At 45.2% G+C, this 17,813-nt stretch overlaps 2 protein-coding genes across 13 annotated transcripts in view; one reads left to right on the forward strand and one right to left on the reverse strand.

The window, feature by feature from the left end:
* Positions 1-17,813, reverse strand: part of SMIM11 (small integral membrane protein 11) — a 35,847-nt gene that overhangs the window by 8,972 nt on the left and 9,062 nt on the right. For 7 of the 12 annotated variants that reach the window (XM_055802213.1, XM_027786386.2, XM_027786392.2 and 4 more), the window contains one exon: positions 17,705-17,812. The exons of 2 other annotated variants lie outside the window; for them this stretch is intronic. The gene's annotated coding sequence lies outside the window, so the exon portion shown is untranslated. 3 more of the 12 variants (XM_055802219.1, XM_055802221.1, XM_055802217.1) reach the window with 3 other exon arrangements.
* Positions 1,768-9,829, forward strand: C4H21orf140 (chromosome 4 C21orf140 homolog). Its single transcript, XM_013298951.3, is given in 6 exon segments — positions 1,768-2,163; positions 8,237-8,288; positions 9,053-9,198; positions 9,200-9,238; positions 9,240-9,785; positions 9,788-9,829. Coding segments are annotated over 6 exon segments (1,221 nt in total).

Here is a 17,813-nt window from a genome sequence, read left to right on the forward strand (position 1 = left end):
TGTGCTGCAGCTGTAAATCTCCACACGCCTCTGCGAATGGGTCCAATGTAAGCTCAGCACTCGGCTCACGCAGCCGCCCGTCGTAGTTATTGGGCTATTAATAGATTCCAGGCAGACCAGTCACAACTCAGCCAGCAGGGTAAACAGATTCATTAAAAGGTAATAGAAGGAGGAAACCTAACCAGGAATAGCTAACCTTAATCACCCAGGATGTTCAGGCAATTTCAGAGACCCAATGGGCACTTCAGTGGTCCAGTGATGGGCTCATCCTAGCTGGACCAGAGAGGAAATGCCTAACTTCCCTGAGTCAGGAGTAGTGAACATCCCAGTGTGAGGCATGAGGAGGGAAGATAAAACATCTCCTGCCACCAGTACCTGCAAGCAGGATGAGAAAGGGAAGGAGGCTGCGAGCCAGGGATGCTGGCTGCCCTGACCCGGGGTTCAGGCCACTATCTTTTCGAAGGGTAACCCTCATTTTAATACTACCAAATGCGTCTGGGGTGACTGGCAGGCAGAGCTGCTCTGAAGGAGCTTTCTCTAGTCTCTGTCAGATTTTTCAGAGCTTTTTATCCTGTTATTCATATCTAACTCTTTAAATGGTTTCTTGTATGAGACCTAAGGGAGTGGTCAAATCCTCAGGTATTGTGTATCACCAGAGCTCTTGTTGCAATACGTGGGGCTGCAGTCTCAGTTTGTACAGACCCTTTGCAACAGGAGAGCTACACAAGTTAATCAGTACTGGCTGAAAAGCAAGGAAAACTGCAACGAGGAAAGTGAATGACTTTAAATCAGCAAAAGTTGCATGTTTGGGATGAAATTCTTGGCTTCTATTTACAGCTGAGCAAGACCTCACGGGCAGTTTTCCACAAAGCTTTTCTAAGATTACCACACACTTCCCAGAGAAGGGGATTTCAGAGACCCAAAAATTATACATAGATTTGTATCAAAATTGGAAAATTGTCACTGGCAAAAGAAAAAGCTTATTTTTCAGATGTGGGATTGGGAGATGGAGTCAAAACTTTTTATCTTGAGATTTTTCAGAATGGAAGGATCTTGTGGTTTGCTTAGAGGCAATGATTTAAGTTTCTCTTGTGCTAAAAATTACTTTGAAAAAAGCTCATAAAAAAAAGACAACCTCAAGAAACATAAATTGGCAGAAAATAATTTCTCCCTCCATGTTTCCTTCTCAGCAAGATAACATACTTACATCAGTTTGTATTCATTTAGTTCCTTCCCACAGCTCTTTTTCAATTCAGCAGGTTTTACTGTGGATGATTTAGTGCGAACAGCCCTTCCACTCAGGAGCTAGGGCTATAATACCGGTATTGTTCTCCTGTCCCCTTAGCGGTGTTATTGTTTGAATTATACTGGTACCTAGGAACGAGTCATCCTTTTTCCATTGAGATAGTTGCTGGAATTGGCAGCGTTATTCCCGTGTCCTGATTTTGATGCTACGTCACCAGCAAAACAAAGTCAGCCTAAGGGAGTAGTACGTGCCCATGCGTGTACACACACATCTTTCAAGCAGAGAGCAACGGCTTTTGATTCTCCGAGTTCTTGTGCTAACTTGCTACCGACTTTCACCGTGGCTCTTTGCATGCAACACATGCGGCTAGAGGATGGCTGAGTGCAGTCAGCTACACAGCAGAGGAGAGGAAACAGTGTGAAGGACCTGAGCTAGACAATGTGAAAGGACAGGTGTGCATTAACCAGCTAAGTTGATTCTTTTGTTTTGCTTAGCTTTTGCAGCCGGAGTGGCAGCGCAAGATGGCTTTGAGCAACCACACGAACAGCAGTTTGGTCATGCCAAATTTACTCCACATGTTTGTGGGACAAAAGAAGACCCTTCGGTTCAATAATTTCAGCAACCCAGCCTTGGAGATGCAAGAGGAGATAATGGCCTCGTTTTATATCCTCATCATCGTTGGGTTTTTCGGCTTTCTACTCTTTGTCATGATGCTCAGCAATATTGTTTCCAGCAAGCCTGAAAACTACATTGACTATCTCTATTCTGGGAAGCTTAACCCTCACAGAAGCATTGTGGAGCTTCCAAGAAAGGAAAGCAAAGACACTTTCATTATTATCAACAGCACTGCCTTACTGGAGCTGCAAAGGCAGGATGGCAAAACCAATCCTGGGTCTGAGGTGCTGAGCACAGATGCAGTACTAAGGAATGTGTGAAATTGGTTTCTTTTTATTATAATTCTGTTGTGCATACGGAGCCTAAACAGGGATATTTTTCCTTCATGAAAGCAAGAAATGAGGAGCTGTGCCAGGACAGATGCAGACCGCTCTTGTGCAAGCTTCCCACGTGCAGCTGTGAAGGTACCCAAGTGCAGCCCATGTTCTTTCAGCCCCAGGCCTTTGGTGAAGACGCTGGAAATCAAATCCTTGCTGGCCTAGCTCTTTCATGGCTGTTTCATCCTATCATGTGCTTTCATGGCTTGCCTCTCGGGAGAACAGAAGGCCTTCCTTTGCATGCTGTTGCTTCAAGAAGGGCCAGTACGATTCCCGCTGGCGCACTGTTGGTGTGCCTGTTTGCTGTTGTTATTTATTCATTTATTTATGGGGGGCTCGGAGCTGCCAGTGAGCCCATTGGGTGTGCACTCTGCAAGCAGACACAGCGGCTGGAGCCTCTGCATCCACCCTCACTGCCATGTCAGACACCTGGAGGTGGAGGCAAGCTGACCCATGTCTGGCATTTCTGGAAGGAAGGTTATTCCAAGGGTCTGGAGGCACATGTCAGACTTGGACTTGTTTGCTCGCTTGGCAGGCTTGGTCTGCAGCGGGTTTTTGACAGTGGTCATGCATTTCTCAGCAGCTCTCTTCCTGCATGTCAGCCCTTTACCAAAGCCCAAGACAATAAGGAGGGCAAAGACATCTTGATGTCTCTCCAGGGTCCCTTCCAGCGCCCACCTGGACAATATCAAGGCTGACAAGCCACAGCTGTAGCCCTCAGGGTTGTGCCACCGTTGTGTCAATAACCCCCAACAAATTCGTTCAGTGTTTAGTGCTAACCCCCTCACTGTGAAATCCCATTGAGTCCTCATCCCCTGCTGCTTCTTCGGGTGGTACGCAGTAAGCAGAAGGCTGTCACGGTAGTTTTAGGGTGTCTTTTGCAGGCCACCAAGCCTCAGCAGACACAAGAAGAGCTTTGCCCACCACGTGGCTCAAGGGTGTTCAATCCATGTCCTGTGGAGCCTGGGCATACAGGGGTCCAGGATGGGCAGCTGTGGACAAGCAAACGCTGGCAGTGGGCTTCAGCTTGCTATATTTGGTCCACAAATTCATTGGAAAAAGCTCTGGAGTCTGCAAATCAAAATGATTGGAAACCAGTGATGCAGATACTCCAAGAATTTTAAGGCAAAAACCCTATGAAATCCTACAAAATTGTACGTCTGTGGGGTGGTTGTTGTGGTTCCCTTCAGCCTCCTTTATGTTGCTTTGTGTATTTGCTTTATGTTACTGATAGGAAAAAAGTTCTCAACAATTTTGTACCTAGGAAACATTATTTCCTGACTTTTCTTAAACAGTTTTTTGCTCTATCTGTAGCTTCACGTTTTCTTGCTGCAATTTCTTTCTCTCTTTTTTTTTAATGTATCTTTTTCTGGCATGATATAGTGTTATTGTTATGGGATTTTGACACTGCTGGTCCAAGTCAACTGCCTGGAAATGATTTACTTCATGTGGGCCATATCCTTAAAGGGAGTTTCCAGAGCCTGATCTGGTAAGACATGTTCCAAGGCTAATACTTCCAGCTGATAGCCAAGATGAAATCCACACCACCTTCTTGTCTTTCCCCACTTCTCTGAATTCCAGAGATTCAGCTTTCCAACACAGACGTCTCCTTTTTTGGACAGGTGCATATTCCCCAGACACCGTCTCCAGCAGAGGCCAATTAGGCAGTCAAGTTAGTTTTGGACCCCATTGCCTTTGGCTTCATGAACGTGTCTGGTTTATTAACTGCTCAGTTTGAGCCAGGATCCACTATTTATGCTCACTGCTCCTGACTGTACTCGGTAACCATGCTCCCATTGCTGCAGCTCAGCTATTCATATCTGAAAAATAAGAGGTGTTTTGAAGGTAGAAAAAACATTTACAGTTTCAGGTTTTTTTCCTTCTACCCAGTGTGGCTGTTTTCCAGAAGGCAGTATCGCTATCCGTTCAGAAGAAGGATCAATTTCTGCCCAGCGCCAGCACTGAGAGGAGACTTCAGCCTGACTTCTAGCAGTAGCAACAATTCCTCCTGCTCTGCAAACCCAGTTTATCATTTTTTCCAGTCATGCAACAGCACCAGGAAGCAGGGTCAAATCTCTCTTTCCATTGAGAGTGTCAGATACAGGTTTTAGACGTCCATCAGTCACATTAGTGTGCAGTGAAATTCCACCTCCCGCAGCAGCGGCTGCAGCTTTTTCTAACAGGCTGATGCAAGGGAAGCGCCAGGCTGGAGAGTGAACCCCACAGCTGCGGGAAGTGCTCTCTGCCTCCTTGCAAACTGAGCTGCTGGAAACCAATTCACTGCTGATGTATGACAGAAGTCTACTGATATCGCCTTCGGTGTCCCCTTGGGGATGAGCCCATTTCTGCTCACAGCCTGACAGGTAATCAGCTTTTGTGGGCAGTCTGTGGTGGGGGCGAGGGGAGCCCTCCCTCTCCCTGTGCTCACCGTGCAGCAGGGGCTCTACACCCTGTATCGAGAGCCAAACCCAGACCTCGACCGCTCAAGTAACAGACGTAATGGCTCTGTCCCCTTCCCAGACCCAGGCACACCCATCAGCTCTATGCCACCTCGACCTTGAAGCTTTTCCTTTTGTTTTACCTTCCCCACCTCAGCAAGACGTATATATGTGTACATACAGTTTCAACCACATCCGATAAAAAGCTTCAGCTCCTAAGGATACTCTGTTCCTACAGAGTCCAGGAATAGATGGCCAAGTATTTCCACCTGAAATAGTGGCCGTGCTTAGGCAGAAGCCATGGTGCGATGCCACCAAGAGGAAGGCTGATAAGCTCAACCTTGGCAGCGTCCCTAATGCTGGAACCCAAATTTCATCAGTTTTCACAAGGTGTCTCACCAGTCTTTGCGGGAAACTGCCAACAGTTGTACTAGCTCTGTTCTGAGAAGTTTAGGGCTTGCTTTTTATTTATTTTCTGAACTTTCCAACTTTTTCTGTTTCCATCCTGAGGCCATTTTTGATTTTGGCAAGTGCTTCTCTTACTGGTTCCATCACAGATCGAGAGTTAAAATTACACACTTTTGGGGAGCCTTGTCTGACATCAGAAATACTACTTTGGCATGGGACTTCAGTTAGTGTTCAGGACTTCCATCAGGCAACTAGGAGGGAAAATAGATATCTTAATTGGGTACAGTATTTGTTAGAAAAGGAATCCTATTTTTTGTCACTCCATGTATGACTGGAAGAGAACCAAATTCCCTATAGAATAATGTTCTGAAGTGTTGGTTTTGGAAAAACAAAATTCAAACTTACAAAACATTTAGATTAAAAAAAGAAGTTAAATTTCAAAATTAGCAACTTAATTTTGGCTGCTACATGTAATATAATACAGCAGTAGAAACATCCACTGTTTGCCTAACATCATGACTACTGTTTATGTGTATTTCATTATGTTCTGTATTTCATTATGTTTTTATTTGGCATTTTAAAATAAAGGGTTTGTGATGATTTTTACCTTGCCTATAGAATGTGCTGACTGGTAACCTAATAACATAATTACTACTGAAGTGGGTAATCGGTATGTAATTGATAATTGGTATCCTAATTATCATTAATAGGGACTTTGTTCATGGGTAATTGGTAAATTTGTTATTTAGCTAGGTGGTACAATGGAATTCAGTGAAGCACCAAAAAAGTGCTTTTGGGGGGGGAGCGTGCCAGGTATGGTGTGTCACTGCTCAGCCCTCACATGTGTGCCCAGGCAGTGATGGAGGAGCTGGCAGCAGACAGGGCCAGGCCTCCCACCTCCTTCCTAGGGGGAGCAGGAGGTGGCTGAGCCTGGGCATCCCTGTGAAATACTTCACATGCTACTGAGCCCACCCTCCCACACCGGCAGACACCCAGGATGCAGGTACCCCACGGCCGGTGCCCTGGGCATGGGGTGCTGGGTGCATGCTGCATGTGCTGGGGGTGGTGGAGGAAGAGGGGTGGCCCCAGTGCTGATGCCCAAACCCCAACCTTCAGGGCACTGCCTTACTGCCGGAGGCAGGTCTTGCTGGTAGGGCAGCAGGGTGAGAGCAGAAGACTCCGGTGCAGTGGCTGAAGGATAAGAGAGCTTTTCCCAAATCCCAAATGCACTTGTGGGGCAGGGGCTATGCCCAGAGATTTTGCATTGTGTGGCCTTGCTAGGGAATGTCAGAAGTCTAAAATTACAGAAGAAGGAAAGGTCCCTACCCCAAGTCCTCACTGGCTATGTAGACATAAGGTGGAAGGGAAAAGAGGCAACAAGTAACACAGCAAACTAAAGGTAGCAGAGGAAACAAAATACTTATTTTTGTGTCTCAGAACAGCACTTTATGTCTGCTGCCCAAGTTTTTTAAATTGAGTCGCTGGGACCATGAATAATTGTTTTTAAAGCAGGTTATCAGGTGGTTTTATGTCACAGATCTATGAATGGAACATAAGAGGATCCACTCATATGGTTTCTCTGACAAGGACATGAAAGCAGTCCATCCCTCCCATCTCACTACATATCAGCTGCTTTATAACTGGTATTTTCATAAGCACTTAGGCTCAGATAAATTCATGGGGGTTGAAGAAGCCAGGGCCAGCCAGAGACGCAGGCACATTGACGCCACCTGACAGCATAAGAGCATCACCCTGTCCTTCTGAGACAGCATCACAATACAGCAACAGACCTTGCCTGTGCCTTAAGGCCTTGCAAGTGGAAAGACTGGTTTGCACCTCCTTCATCCACCTTGCTAAGCCCCTTCATGGGCACATGAAAGCACAGACAAGCGCTCAGCCTGCAGCAGCAGGCTTTCTTCATCATTCGGTATTTGCCTTGATGCTGCAAAACCGCAAAAGCCTGGAGTGATACAGAGCTGGTTTCAGGACGGTTCACTATAGGGGGCTCAAACTGAGGAGCATCAAGCCTAATTTTCCTGGGCAGTCCCTGCGGTACCTACACGCGTGGTCCAGTTCAGAAGAGGACTGTGTTTTTGAACAGGGTTCAAAGGGACCTCAGACCCTGACCAGGCCTTTAAACACATGCACTTTTCAAAACTAATAAGCACCCAATAACTCCAGTAGGACTACTCATGTCAGGTTATGCTCCTGGCATACATTTATTAAGGACAAAAGCTAACACTAGAAGAGAAAGGTGTATCGCAGTGTGAAATGCCAACAGAGATGAATCAATATTATGTAATTTCATATGAATACGTACTGCATATTTAAGGATTTTCCTTGATATGTGCAGTCTGAATCTCCCACCATTTTGCACCTGGATAACGAACTATATGGGCTTCTTTCTGGGGGTATACCCTTTCTATATCAAAATTTCAGACTTCTGCTCTCCATGTGATGCTACTAACATGATGTGCCCCGTCACTTATTTGCCTTAGCCTTGCTAAGGCGAGCATTCAGACAGCTGAGTTAGACCCCACTGGCCATATTCATCTTCAGACATTTTTTGGCTTCAGAGTTTCCCACTCTGTTAGGGGGAAAGAAACCTCTTCCAGACGGGATGACATGGACTGTGGGGGGGTCTCAGATTCAGAGGTGGGCAAGGAAATGCATGCTGTAATCAAAGACTGACATGTTTGTGCTGTTCAGCCCAACTGATACTGCTGCCAGTGTTCACTCCCAGTCTTGGAGGTACAGCTAAGTGTGAGCAGTTTTACAGTCTTGCTCTGACAAGCTTGCTCCTGCGGTAAAATTCTGTGTGCGCATTTGCAGTGAGGAGGAGGGACAGGTAAGAAACCAGATAAGTCAAAATAGTTTTCACTGCTTCTGCTCCACAACCTTGCCCAGCCAAACACTTGCTGCCCTCAGTGCGTGCACACACCCACACCCCTTCCCCTGAATGTTCCCTTCTCCCAGGGCAGCCGCAGCCCTCACTTGGCCATGTGCTCCTGTGCCCCTGTTTGATTTGCCGTGGCAGCAGGATGGTACCTGTCCAGCCTTCTGCTCTGACCTTCACTTCAGCCTGTGTGTTCACATAACAGCACACGAGAAATTTTCCTTTCTCCCCCTAATGGTGTTGCTCACCCTTGTAGAGTGTAATGGTGCTGGTGTCAGGCTCAATGCGGGTGCCTCAGCGGTTCGTCGGTACAGCCAGCACAAAATAGAGAAGTGACTGCACAAAGCAGGAACTTATGAGGTCTCTAGAAACCAAATCATTCCTAAAAATAATTCACCCTGAAGCGATGTCTGAGGTATCACTCACTTCTTCCCTCTCTAAGGCCTGAAGCTGGGCAGGCTGAGCATGGTGGACCTTGCACAGGCTGCTGTGCTGTTGGGCACCAGGCAGCACCTCGCAATGCTGCTGGGACTGAACCTGCCCATCAGGAGGCTCATGTGGGGGTCCAGAGGTCCTCCTGCCCCCCATAACAAGACACCCAGGGTTCAGTCCCCTCCTCCACCTGTCAGAATTTTAAGGCTGCATCTTCCATGAGGCCGCATGCTTGCCAAGGAGGGAGGGAATGGTTCCTACCACTGGTCTCAATGCTCTGGTGTGGCTCACTCTCCGTGCTGACTCTGAGCAGCTCCTTCATCCGCATCTCCATCCCTCTGGGCTCCTTTTGGCAGTGCGTGACTGGCCCACACACGTACACAGGGCCCAAGCACCCACCCAGTGCTGTGAGAGGAGGAACCACAATGTTCAAGACGAGCAAGGTCCTGATGCCAGAAGCTGCTAGCTGCACAGCTGCAGCGTACCCAGCCTGATGGGGCTATTGCTTTCCAAGGTGCCTTCTGATCAGCCACCTGGAAGCTCCTGCTGGTGCTGATGCTGGTTGGGTGTGACACTGCAGAGTAATGCCAGGGCAACGGGCACATTGCAAGCTCTGTGAACATCCTTCATGAGCCTTGAGACAGCAACATACAGCACTTCGCAAATCTGCTCCTCAGGCACATAATTCACAGGGTTTGCTTTGATGCTATTTCAAAAAGGCAGTGCCTGCTGTATTTGAGAGCTTTGAGGACACTGCAGCTCAATGGTTTCAGGACTGTTTTTTTTAGGGGAAGCAGATATTCCAGAAAGTCTTATAACAGGAGAAAAAAATAGCTGAGGAGGCCAGCCTGTGCTGGTCAGTATGGACACTTGTTCACACTGGCAGTTGCCAAGTGTGGGTGCCCTGCCTCCGGTAAAAACTTTTATTAAGAGATGAGCTGCCCGTCCACCAGCAGAATGGTATCTTTCAGGAGTTGTGTGAATCTCTGACCACGTCCTGTGGGAAGTGTGTAATTGTGACAAGGGATAAAAGGCAGCTGATGTGTGTGTGGGCAAAAGAAGACAAGGAGCTGGAGACAGGAACTCTGCTGCCAGTCCCACAAGTGGTCTACGTGGGCAGCATTGAGTGTCACCCTGAAGTTGCTAGAGCCCATGGCCATAAGCTTCTGGTTGTGTCTTCATCTTACAACTATCTCTATCCCATGAATGTCACCTGGTCTTCTTTGAAATGGTTTATTATAAAAAACAGGAAGGACTTTGCCCTGAGGTCTGTTCAGAGGACCCACTCCTTTAGGTGTATCCTATTCAGTGACTTGATCGTTAAAGGAATAGAGAAGATGACCCCAAACAAATGGAAGGTAGCGATTAAAACTGAGTGAAGAGATGGGAGAACTACTATCTTGACACACTTTCTTAAACAGTTCTTCCTGCAGTCAGGCTTCAGATGTGTTTTGGTTGGTGTTGAATGAATTACCCTGCTGCAGTCCTGCTGAGCCATTTCTTTCAAAGGGTATAAACCTAAAACCCCATGTCAACAGCGCTTATAAAAGAGAGAATTCTAAATCCAAATCTAAATACATTTTAGTGTATTTAGTGTAGATTAAGTGTATTCCATTAGTAGGTTGATATGCATTATGCTTGCCCTGGGAAAGGACAATTAATTTGCCTTTTCACAAAAATGGACCAAAGCATGCCTAAGATCCAGTTCAGCCACCTTTCTGCACATATTCCTCTGTTACGGGAGTTGTAAGACCATGCCTCAGATGTAAATGTTCTTAATTTCAAGAAAGACTGGGCTGCAAAATGAATTTGGTAGGTCAACCCTGTCTTTAACCCCAATGGGAGATCTGCCTCTGAGCAAGTAATATGCTGGACCATGACTGACACTAGAATTCATGACCTAAAGAATATTCAGATTTTCTGAAAAAGATTCAGACCTCTGAATAATTTAATGCAGCTTTCCCATCAGCTCAGCAGTTCACTACACCGAGTACCTTGCTTCCAAAGTGGTCTGCGATAAACATTTCTGTGACAGGTAAAAGAAATCTTTCTAAAAGGGAAGTTCCTTTCTGAAGCCTAACAATTAGTAGTTGGTTCAGGCTTTAGCATGAAGAGTTCAGTTTCTCAGGATAAAATATGGCACTCATCATTGGAGATTTTCTTTATCCATGACATTGATTACTGCGATATAATGATTTCTCACATAATTGCATTCAAAAGATTATTTATGAGTGATGCAAAGAAGTATTTTTTAACAGCAGTTTTTTTCAAGTTCATTGAACACTTTCTTGGTGGTTTTTTTTTTTTTTGAAAGTGGCTCCCAATTTACATTCCCTGTGTTATTCATTACTGGGTATGTGTTTATTGTGTACTTCTAAGAGAACTAAGACCATAAAAACATGAAAGAAGTAAGTTATGAGATGATTCACAGGTTCACTAAAACATTTCCATACACTGAGACAAATCTGTGCAGTTTTTCTCCTGTGTGTGGAAACCAACTAGATGAGCATTGTAATTTGGTGTGGCAGAGAGATATCTAAAAAAGGGAGTCTCATCTACCTTCAGAAGAATCCACACATAGAATTCTCTGGAGCTGAGATGTGAATATACAGAGAAAAATAACCATCTTTTATCAGTTCCATATTCATCAGTGAAAGCATCTGCTCTTTTTTTGACAAATATGGATGTAGCAGAGAATGGAAAATTAGGTGCTTCAAATGCAAGGAGGAAAGAGGGGGCAGGGAGGAAAGGGAGAGACTGGAGAGGGGCTATTGTCCTAGTATCATGGCCCCGAATGTAATTTCACATTGGCTTGAAGCAGCAATTGCTCCACTAAATATCAAAGAATATGAAGTGGTGTGCAATCAGCGTAAGGAAAGAAATAGTTCTGGTGCTGCTTTACCACAAGGATAGGCAGTAATTGCACAGTAGCCTGGTTTTCTTAAGAAACAAATGATGCACACCTCATAACCCCAATGACTGTTTACCTTCACCCAGCGACGCTGGACTACACTACTGGGGAGAAGTAACAGTGCACCACAGTCAAATGAGCATGAACCCGATGACTTCATTGCTGCGTTCTGAATTCACAATAAAGAAGAACAAGACCAGACCTAAACAGAGCAGAGTCCTGGACTGCTGCCTCACTGCAGCTCAGCCTTACTGGTCGCTGCTGCCATGGCTTATGCAGCTGCAGGTTTAGGGCCACATTGCAATACTTCTTCATTGGTAGGGTGTGTCTTCTGCCATCCCTAATCTGCAATGGAGTCCATGGGACCAGGTACAGAATCACCTGCTTTCCATCCATTTTAGCAATGAGGAAGTCTCAAGAGGAAGTAATTTGTGTCACAGGGATTTGTCAGTCTTTCCTGTCTTGTATCCTTTGGTAAAACAAGGGTGAAGCCTTTGTGAAGGGTTTCCTGGAAACAAGCATGAGGAAAGAGGAAGTGTTTGGTGCCACATCTTCCAGAGAGCAAGGGAAAACATCCTGTGCCTGCAAAGGGCCAGGAAAGCCTCACTAAACACCTTTACTCTTCCCAGCCTCCCTCTGGGAGGCTGAGGGCTGGTCAAACTTTTCTACTCAGTCCTATTTAATGTGTACAGAAACCTGCGGGGAGGAAAAAGAACCAAGTCTGAAATCAAATTAACTTTGGTATTTTATATAAAATCCTCTGAGATGAGTCCTCTTCTTTCTTCCTCCCTCCCCCTTTGCTGCTGCATAAGGGTAATTACAACCCATGTTTTCTACAAAACGTTGTAACTCTTTGTACGAAGAAAAATATTGTGGCTCATACAGTTCTGACTCAACTGGTAATTTAGGATGACATGCAATTCCTTTAACATATGACTAAACCAGCTAATAGGAGGATATTACCAAATAGCATGCACCTTATTCAAGAGCACTTGAAATAGCATGCATGAGTCTAGTATCTTCTTGGTAGGATTTTAAATACCTATTATTTTATTAAGGTTTGCTAGCAATAGCTCTTGTAGAGAGGCTCAGTACACTTGACCATTGCAGGATGTCAAAGCAAATCTCTTTGCTCCCACTCATGACTCTTTCTGTGTGATTGAAATACGCCACTAGAATAAAATGATTAAAGTATCTATGCATAAAGAAGAGAGGCAGATGCAAATGCATATGTTGATGAAGAAGCTATAACAGATGTCTCTTTGCTCTAAGCTAGCTGGAATGCAAATCACCTGAATTTTCATGATGTCTCATCGACTAATTACTTGTAAATGCTTTTCCAAGCCTCGTCTTCATAAAAAACCCCACATTTATTTTCCTCCAGCTCACGAAGCAGGCCTGTAATGATTGGCTCAACACGTTTTTTTCCTTATTTTCAAGTCTTGTGTCCTAATAGCACACTGCAACCCAGGATACAGACAGGACAAATGCACTTGGGGCAAGAGCCTACAGAGGCCCAAGCCAGGGATGTAATGATGTGACACAGGTGTGAGCTTCTGTGACTGAGCAGGCAGAGCTGGGTTCGTTTTGTGCCGTGTCTGAGAACTGGGAGAAGACTGCCCAGGTAGTGGAAAGGCAACAACATTGCTCAAAGCCCAGCCACTGTCTCTGTGAACTTGTTCCTTGATATTTTCTTCTGCAGTAACCATGTGGTGAAGGTATGGAGAGAAATGCACAGAGGAAAGGAGGAGGGATACAGGAACAATGTTCTATGTAAAAAATGCAAAAAAGAAAACCCTTTTAGAAAACAAATACATGCAAGGGCCAGAGTCATTTATATGACTTAAACTGCACTTAACTGTCAGTGTCTGGCATCTCTTGTTGGCAGGTCTAAACCTCCTCAAATCAGTGAGAAACAGGAAGCCAGGAAATCAGCCTGAGCTTAGGCCAGAGGAATATGAGTCACAGCAAATCAAAAGAGCCATAGGACTAGTAAAGTGCCACGCCATTAGAAGCTGAGGCATTGGAGAACAAAACCAACTGATATGAGGAAGGCCAGGAAAAAAAGAGCCCAATAAAATAGGACAGTCACCCATGCTGCGTTTCTAGTGATCAACAGGAAGCAGCTATATACATTCTCTGCTCTGTGACAGCCATCTCAACAGCCTTCGGATAGACTGGAAACATCTTGCGGTGAGGCAGTCTTTGATGCTGGTACACACAGGCATTTTCAGTAGCGCTCTCATCAGATTCAAAGAGGGAGAAATTGATGCCATATGGAGATAAATGTGAATATACGCCTAATCACTTATTTGTGCCTAAACAATTTTTTTCTGCAGGAACATATGAGGAGTCCATTGCTATGGGGATAACTGTTCCCGCAGCTACCAGGTATTTCTGTTATCAGCTGGAGAAGAGCTAGCTGGTGCTCTGATTATCCCCAGACTGGTACACACATGCCAATCAAGGTCCAGCTGAGCCTACATGATATGCTGGGCTTGCTCCAGCAGCTAAAAAAAAACAGCTTCAAAAGCCAAAGCCAAACTGGAGTGACATGGGTTGTGTGTAAACATCCAGCCACCTCCAAGTCCTTAAACCAGGTAGTCAATTACAGACAGCCTATATGAAACTAGCTTTTGGCACATGTCCAGGGGGGAAACACAGGTTTTAGAAATTTCACCTGTCTCCAAACACCCACGTGGGTTGTATATTTGTTCGTTCTCCATGTGATCAGGAGCATATTAAACACAAGACTGTCACAGGGTAGTCAACTCCTTCATATGAGGCCCATCAGCTCCTCACTAGACTTGAAGGCTGAGATTAGTACATAGTTAATAAATACGGAGAGTATGCCACAAGTTGGTGCACCTTCAGAAGCACCTTTGCAAAGACTGTGGAAGAACTGGTGAGGGCTGAAACAAGTAAGGTTTGTTTCAACTGCCTACTGGTTTCTCCCATGATGGAGCTGGAAAGGGGGCTATGAGAGTTCGCCGCAGTGCTTGTCTTTGGCGAGTTGAAACCAGGGGCGCTGACAGTCAGCAGGTAGGCAGTGATGCTGAGCGTCGCAGGTTAGAGCTGGGATCAAGGAGAATCATGAAGGACTCTACCCCAAGACAGAACATTTGCAGGGCCTTTGCTGAGAAAAGCAAGAAAAAACAGCTGGAATTACTGATCCCTTAGAGGAAAAGCATGGAAGAAAACGTTAGAAATAGTTGTTTGCATGTGAGGCTCTTGGAAGAGCTGAAAAATATTTAGCTCCCTGACCTGCAGCACACTGACATAAGGGCAATCTTTCCTGCCCTGGGGCATTGCTCAGGGAGCTCCGCCTTTCACCAGCACCAGTGCTGTTGCATTTCTGGTAAAAGTCTTGTGGCCTTCAGAATTTTAAAAACATTCAGAGGTGCTAAAATCAAGCTGAGTTCATTTCAGCCAAAGTCTAAAATGGATAATGAGAAAACAGTCCTGTTGAATGTTTCTTCACTTATTTTTCACTGTAAGGACCACAGATACCCCACAGCCACCGAGCTCCTGCAGGCTGGAACAGCCCTATTCCAGCAGCCACTTAAGTCATCTCAGAACCTGTGAGAGTTTATTTTTTTCCCCTTAAAATCCCAACAGCTCCTTTCTTTATTACTACACAAGGATTTCAGCTTTTGTTTAAAAACACATGGCCTTTGTGTCACTAAATGAAAGCCTAAAGGTGTAAACACTAGAAGTTTAAAAGACAGTAATACTTTTATTTTCTGTCTTTGACACTTGGCACGATGACAATAACAACAACCAATAGTGAAAGACCTGTGCAAGTGAAGTACTGCGTAAGGTTAAGTTGCCCATCCATACAACACAACGGCTCTTTTTGAAAAAGAGTAATTTTATGGAACAGGGGAAATGGAGAGACTCTCTAGTTTTGTGGGCACCAGAGGAGTGTGACCTGGCTCACTTTCTGGGATGGGAACATCTACAAGAGGATCCTGTGTAGATCCCCTGCTGTCTAACAAGCTGCACACTCATACACGCTGAGCACTTCAAGGCTCTCTATCCTTGCTGCTTCCTCTCACTTGCAGAAACTCAATCGAATTGAACTCTATTCCTCTTTTACACTTGCCGGGACTAATTGTACAACCCTTCTTTCAGCAAGAAACAAGACTTCAAGGTCCCCAGCTGGTTTCTGAAAAAGAAACTGAAACAAATCTGAGCTGCTGTCTCCCCCCAGTGTCAGTATATTTTCTTGTTCAAGGCTGCAACCACAGCACATAGGGTGCCCGAGGGTAAAAAAACCTGCTATAACCTACCCAGTGATAGCACAGATCAAAACTCTACCCTCGTATGAGAGAGAACAGATATCGGTTCAGATTTGGGAATGGATAATAATGGAAGGTCTCTTCTTATTTTGGAAGGTCTAGAATATTAGCGTGCTATGACACCCATCAAAAGCTCTAGGGGTTACCTGTGCTGTAGCACTACCCCAAAGTTAAGGAAAAAAGCAGCTCAGTTGGACCAGATTTGAAGTCTTACATGTACAAAGAGGTTTTCTGTTTTGGTTGTAGAAGCTCTTTGCCTGGTCATGTGGAGGACTTCTGAGGAGTCACAGACTCCTCACAGCTGCTTTCTCCCCCATTGAAGAAAAAGGGACAAAGAACAGGCTTCTTGTATGAATTCCTTTCTTGCACGTGTTTGGCAAGGTAGGGCCCCCAGATTTTAATGCCAGTCTTGATTGCTTTGGGTGCTACATGGTGCCCAGTTGCTTTGATGCTAAATTACTTGCTTTAAAGGGAGATCATGTACCTTCGACTGCTTACAGAGCAACTGTATTGAAGTAGAGAATACATCTGCTTTCAGCTTAAAAAAACCCCAAAACCTCATTATTACTATTGGTCTAGAAAAATCTACTCTTGATTGAGAGGCTTAAAAAATCTAGATTGGGGCCAATACTCAAAAGCAACTGGTGACTGCATGGAGCCAAGACATTGCTCATTTTTGAAGCTGGTGGACACTATACAGGCCTGACATCTGCCTGTTAACGTCTGGGCATGTGGCTTAGCCAAGTACCTTGGTGCATTTCCCTCAATAGCTGTTTAATGGAAGTGGTTAGCAGAGACTGTTCTCACTGAACACTGCAGAGCCATTTAATTAAATTACCATTCAATTCCACCTTTGCATAGACAGATGACTGCTGAGATCGTAGAGGGAAACTGCTGTTTTACAACGGCACTACAAATTCCCTGAGGCTGCCATAGCAAGGATATTGCTCTATCCCAGGAATGGTTTTCTGAAATACTTACATTCCCCAGTCACCAAGGTGACCGCATGAACAGTGAGATTTTAAAAATCACTGCAGTACCCGATGAGTAACTCCACCACAGCAAAAGATCTCTGCGCATCAGCTGTTATCAGATGCACACAAATTTAGTCAGGTAGCGCTTGCGAGACCGACACTGCAGCAGCGTGCGCTGGTGTGACCACAGCAGGCACCTCGGCCCCGCAGCCACAGGGAAAGGGAAGGAGCAAGCCATCCCAGAGGCGTCCCACATCCTGCTGGACTCCCAAGGCTTTTCCAAGGGCTCTCCACCTCTCCTCTTCCCTACTCACCCCACTCCACTGTCAGGTTTCAGCTTCACCATAACTTCCAGAAGATACAAGGATCTAGGAAGTGCTTTATAATGGAAACATGAAGGAAAATGTGAAGGCAAACGTACCTGCTGGCACTACTCCACATGTCTAAGCCTTTATTTCTGTGAAAAAAATCTACTCTGCTGATTAACCTACCATGACCAAGTTAGCTTATCCTCCAGGATTTGATATTATTGCACATGCAGAAGTAGGTAGCAATGGTAATGAAAACCCACTCTGCTTCATAGGCCGTATAGTAAATAGAGAGCCATACACAGTTCTCAGATACTGTGCATAGCAAAATCTTATTATAGACCCCCTAGCATGAAACCACCTCAAAGGTGACACTGTAATTTGCATTAATCTTGGGACGCCTTGGGTGCAGAAAGTGGTTTGAGAAAGACCTGCCTGGAAAAGCTCCTCTCCTGTGTTTGTTCACCTGGATTCAACAAAGGGCCCACAAGTCTCAGATTTACACCCTTGCAGGAAGCAGTTTCTCTGAAGAAGCTGCAGAGCCCTTCCCGTTTCCCGCTGTCTGTCCATGAACCTTATACACATCCATGATACATTCAGGGTGTTTTCTCTTTTGAACCAGCCATGTCCTTGCAGCTAATATTTTAAAAACTACCTCCCCTGCAGCTTTAACTGTAGCAATTGAGTAAGCAGAAACCAAGGCCATTACTTTTTTTTTTTTTACAAAGGATTTTTTATTGCATAAATAGAGGCTTTGATATTTTGCTGTATGTATAAAAAGTTGAGATACAGTTTAAGTGAATGTTACTCTTAAGGGTTTTATTCCTTTGACACATCCTTCATCTACAGGAAGGCTTCACTCTCCCAGAAAAGGAATCCAATGCAAGCTGCCAAGTGTCAGAAAATC

This window comes from Falco peregrinus, chromosome 4 (genome assembly GCF_023634155.1).
Source record: "Falco peregrinus isolate bFalPer1 chromosome 4, bFalPer1.pri, whole genome shotgun sequence".
Classification (NCBI taxonomy): Eukaryota; Metazoa; Chordata; class Aves; order Falconiformes; family Falconidae; genus Falco; species Falco peregrinus.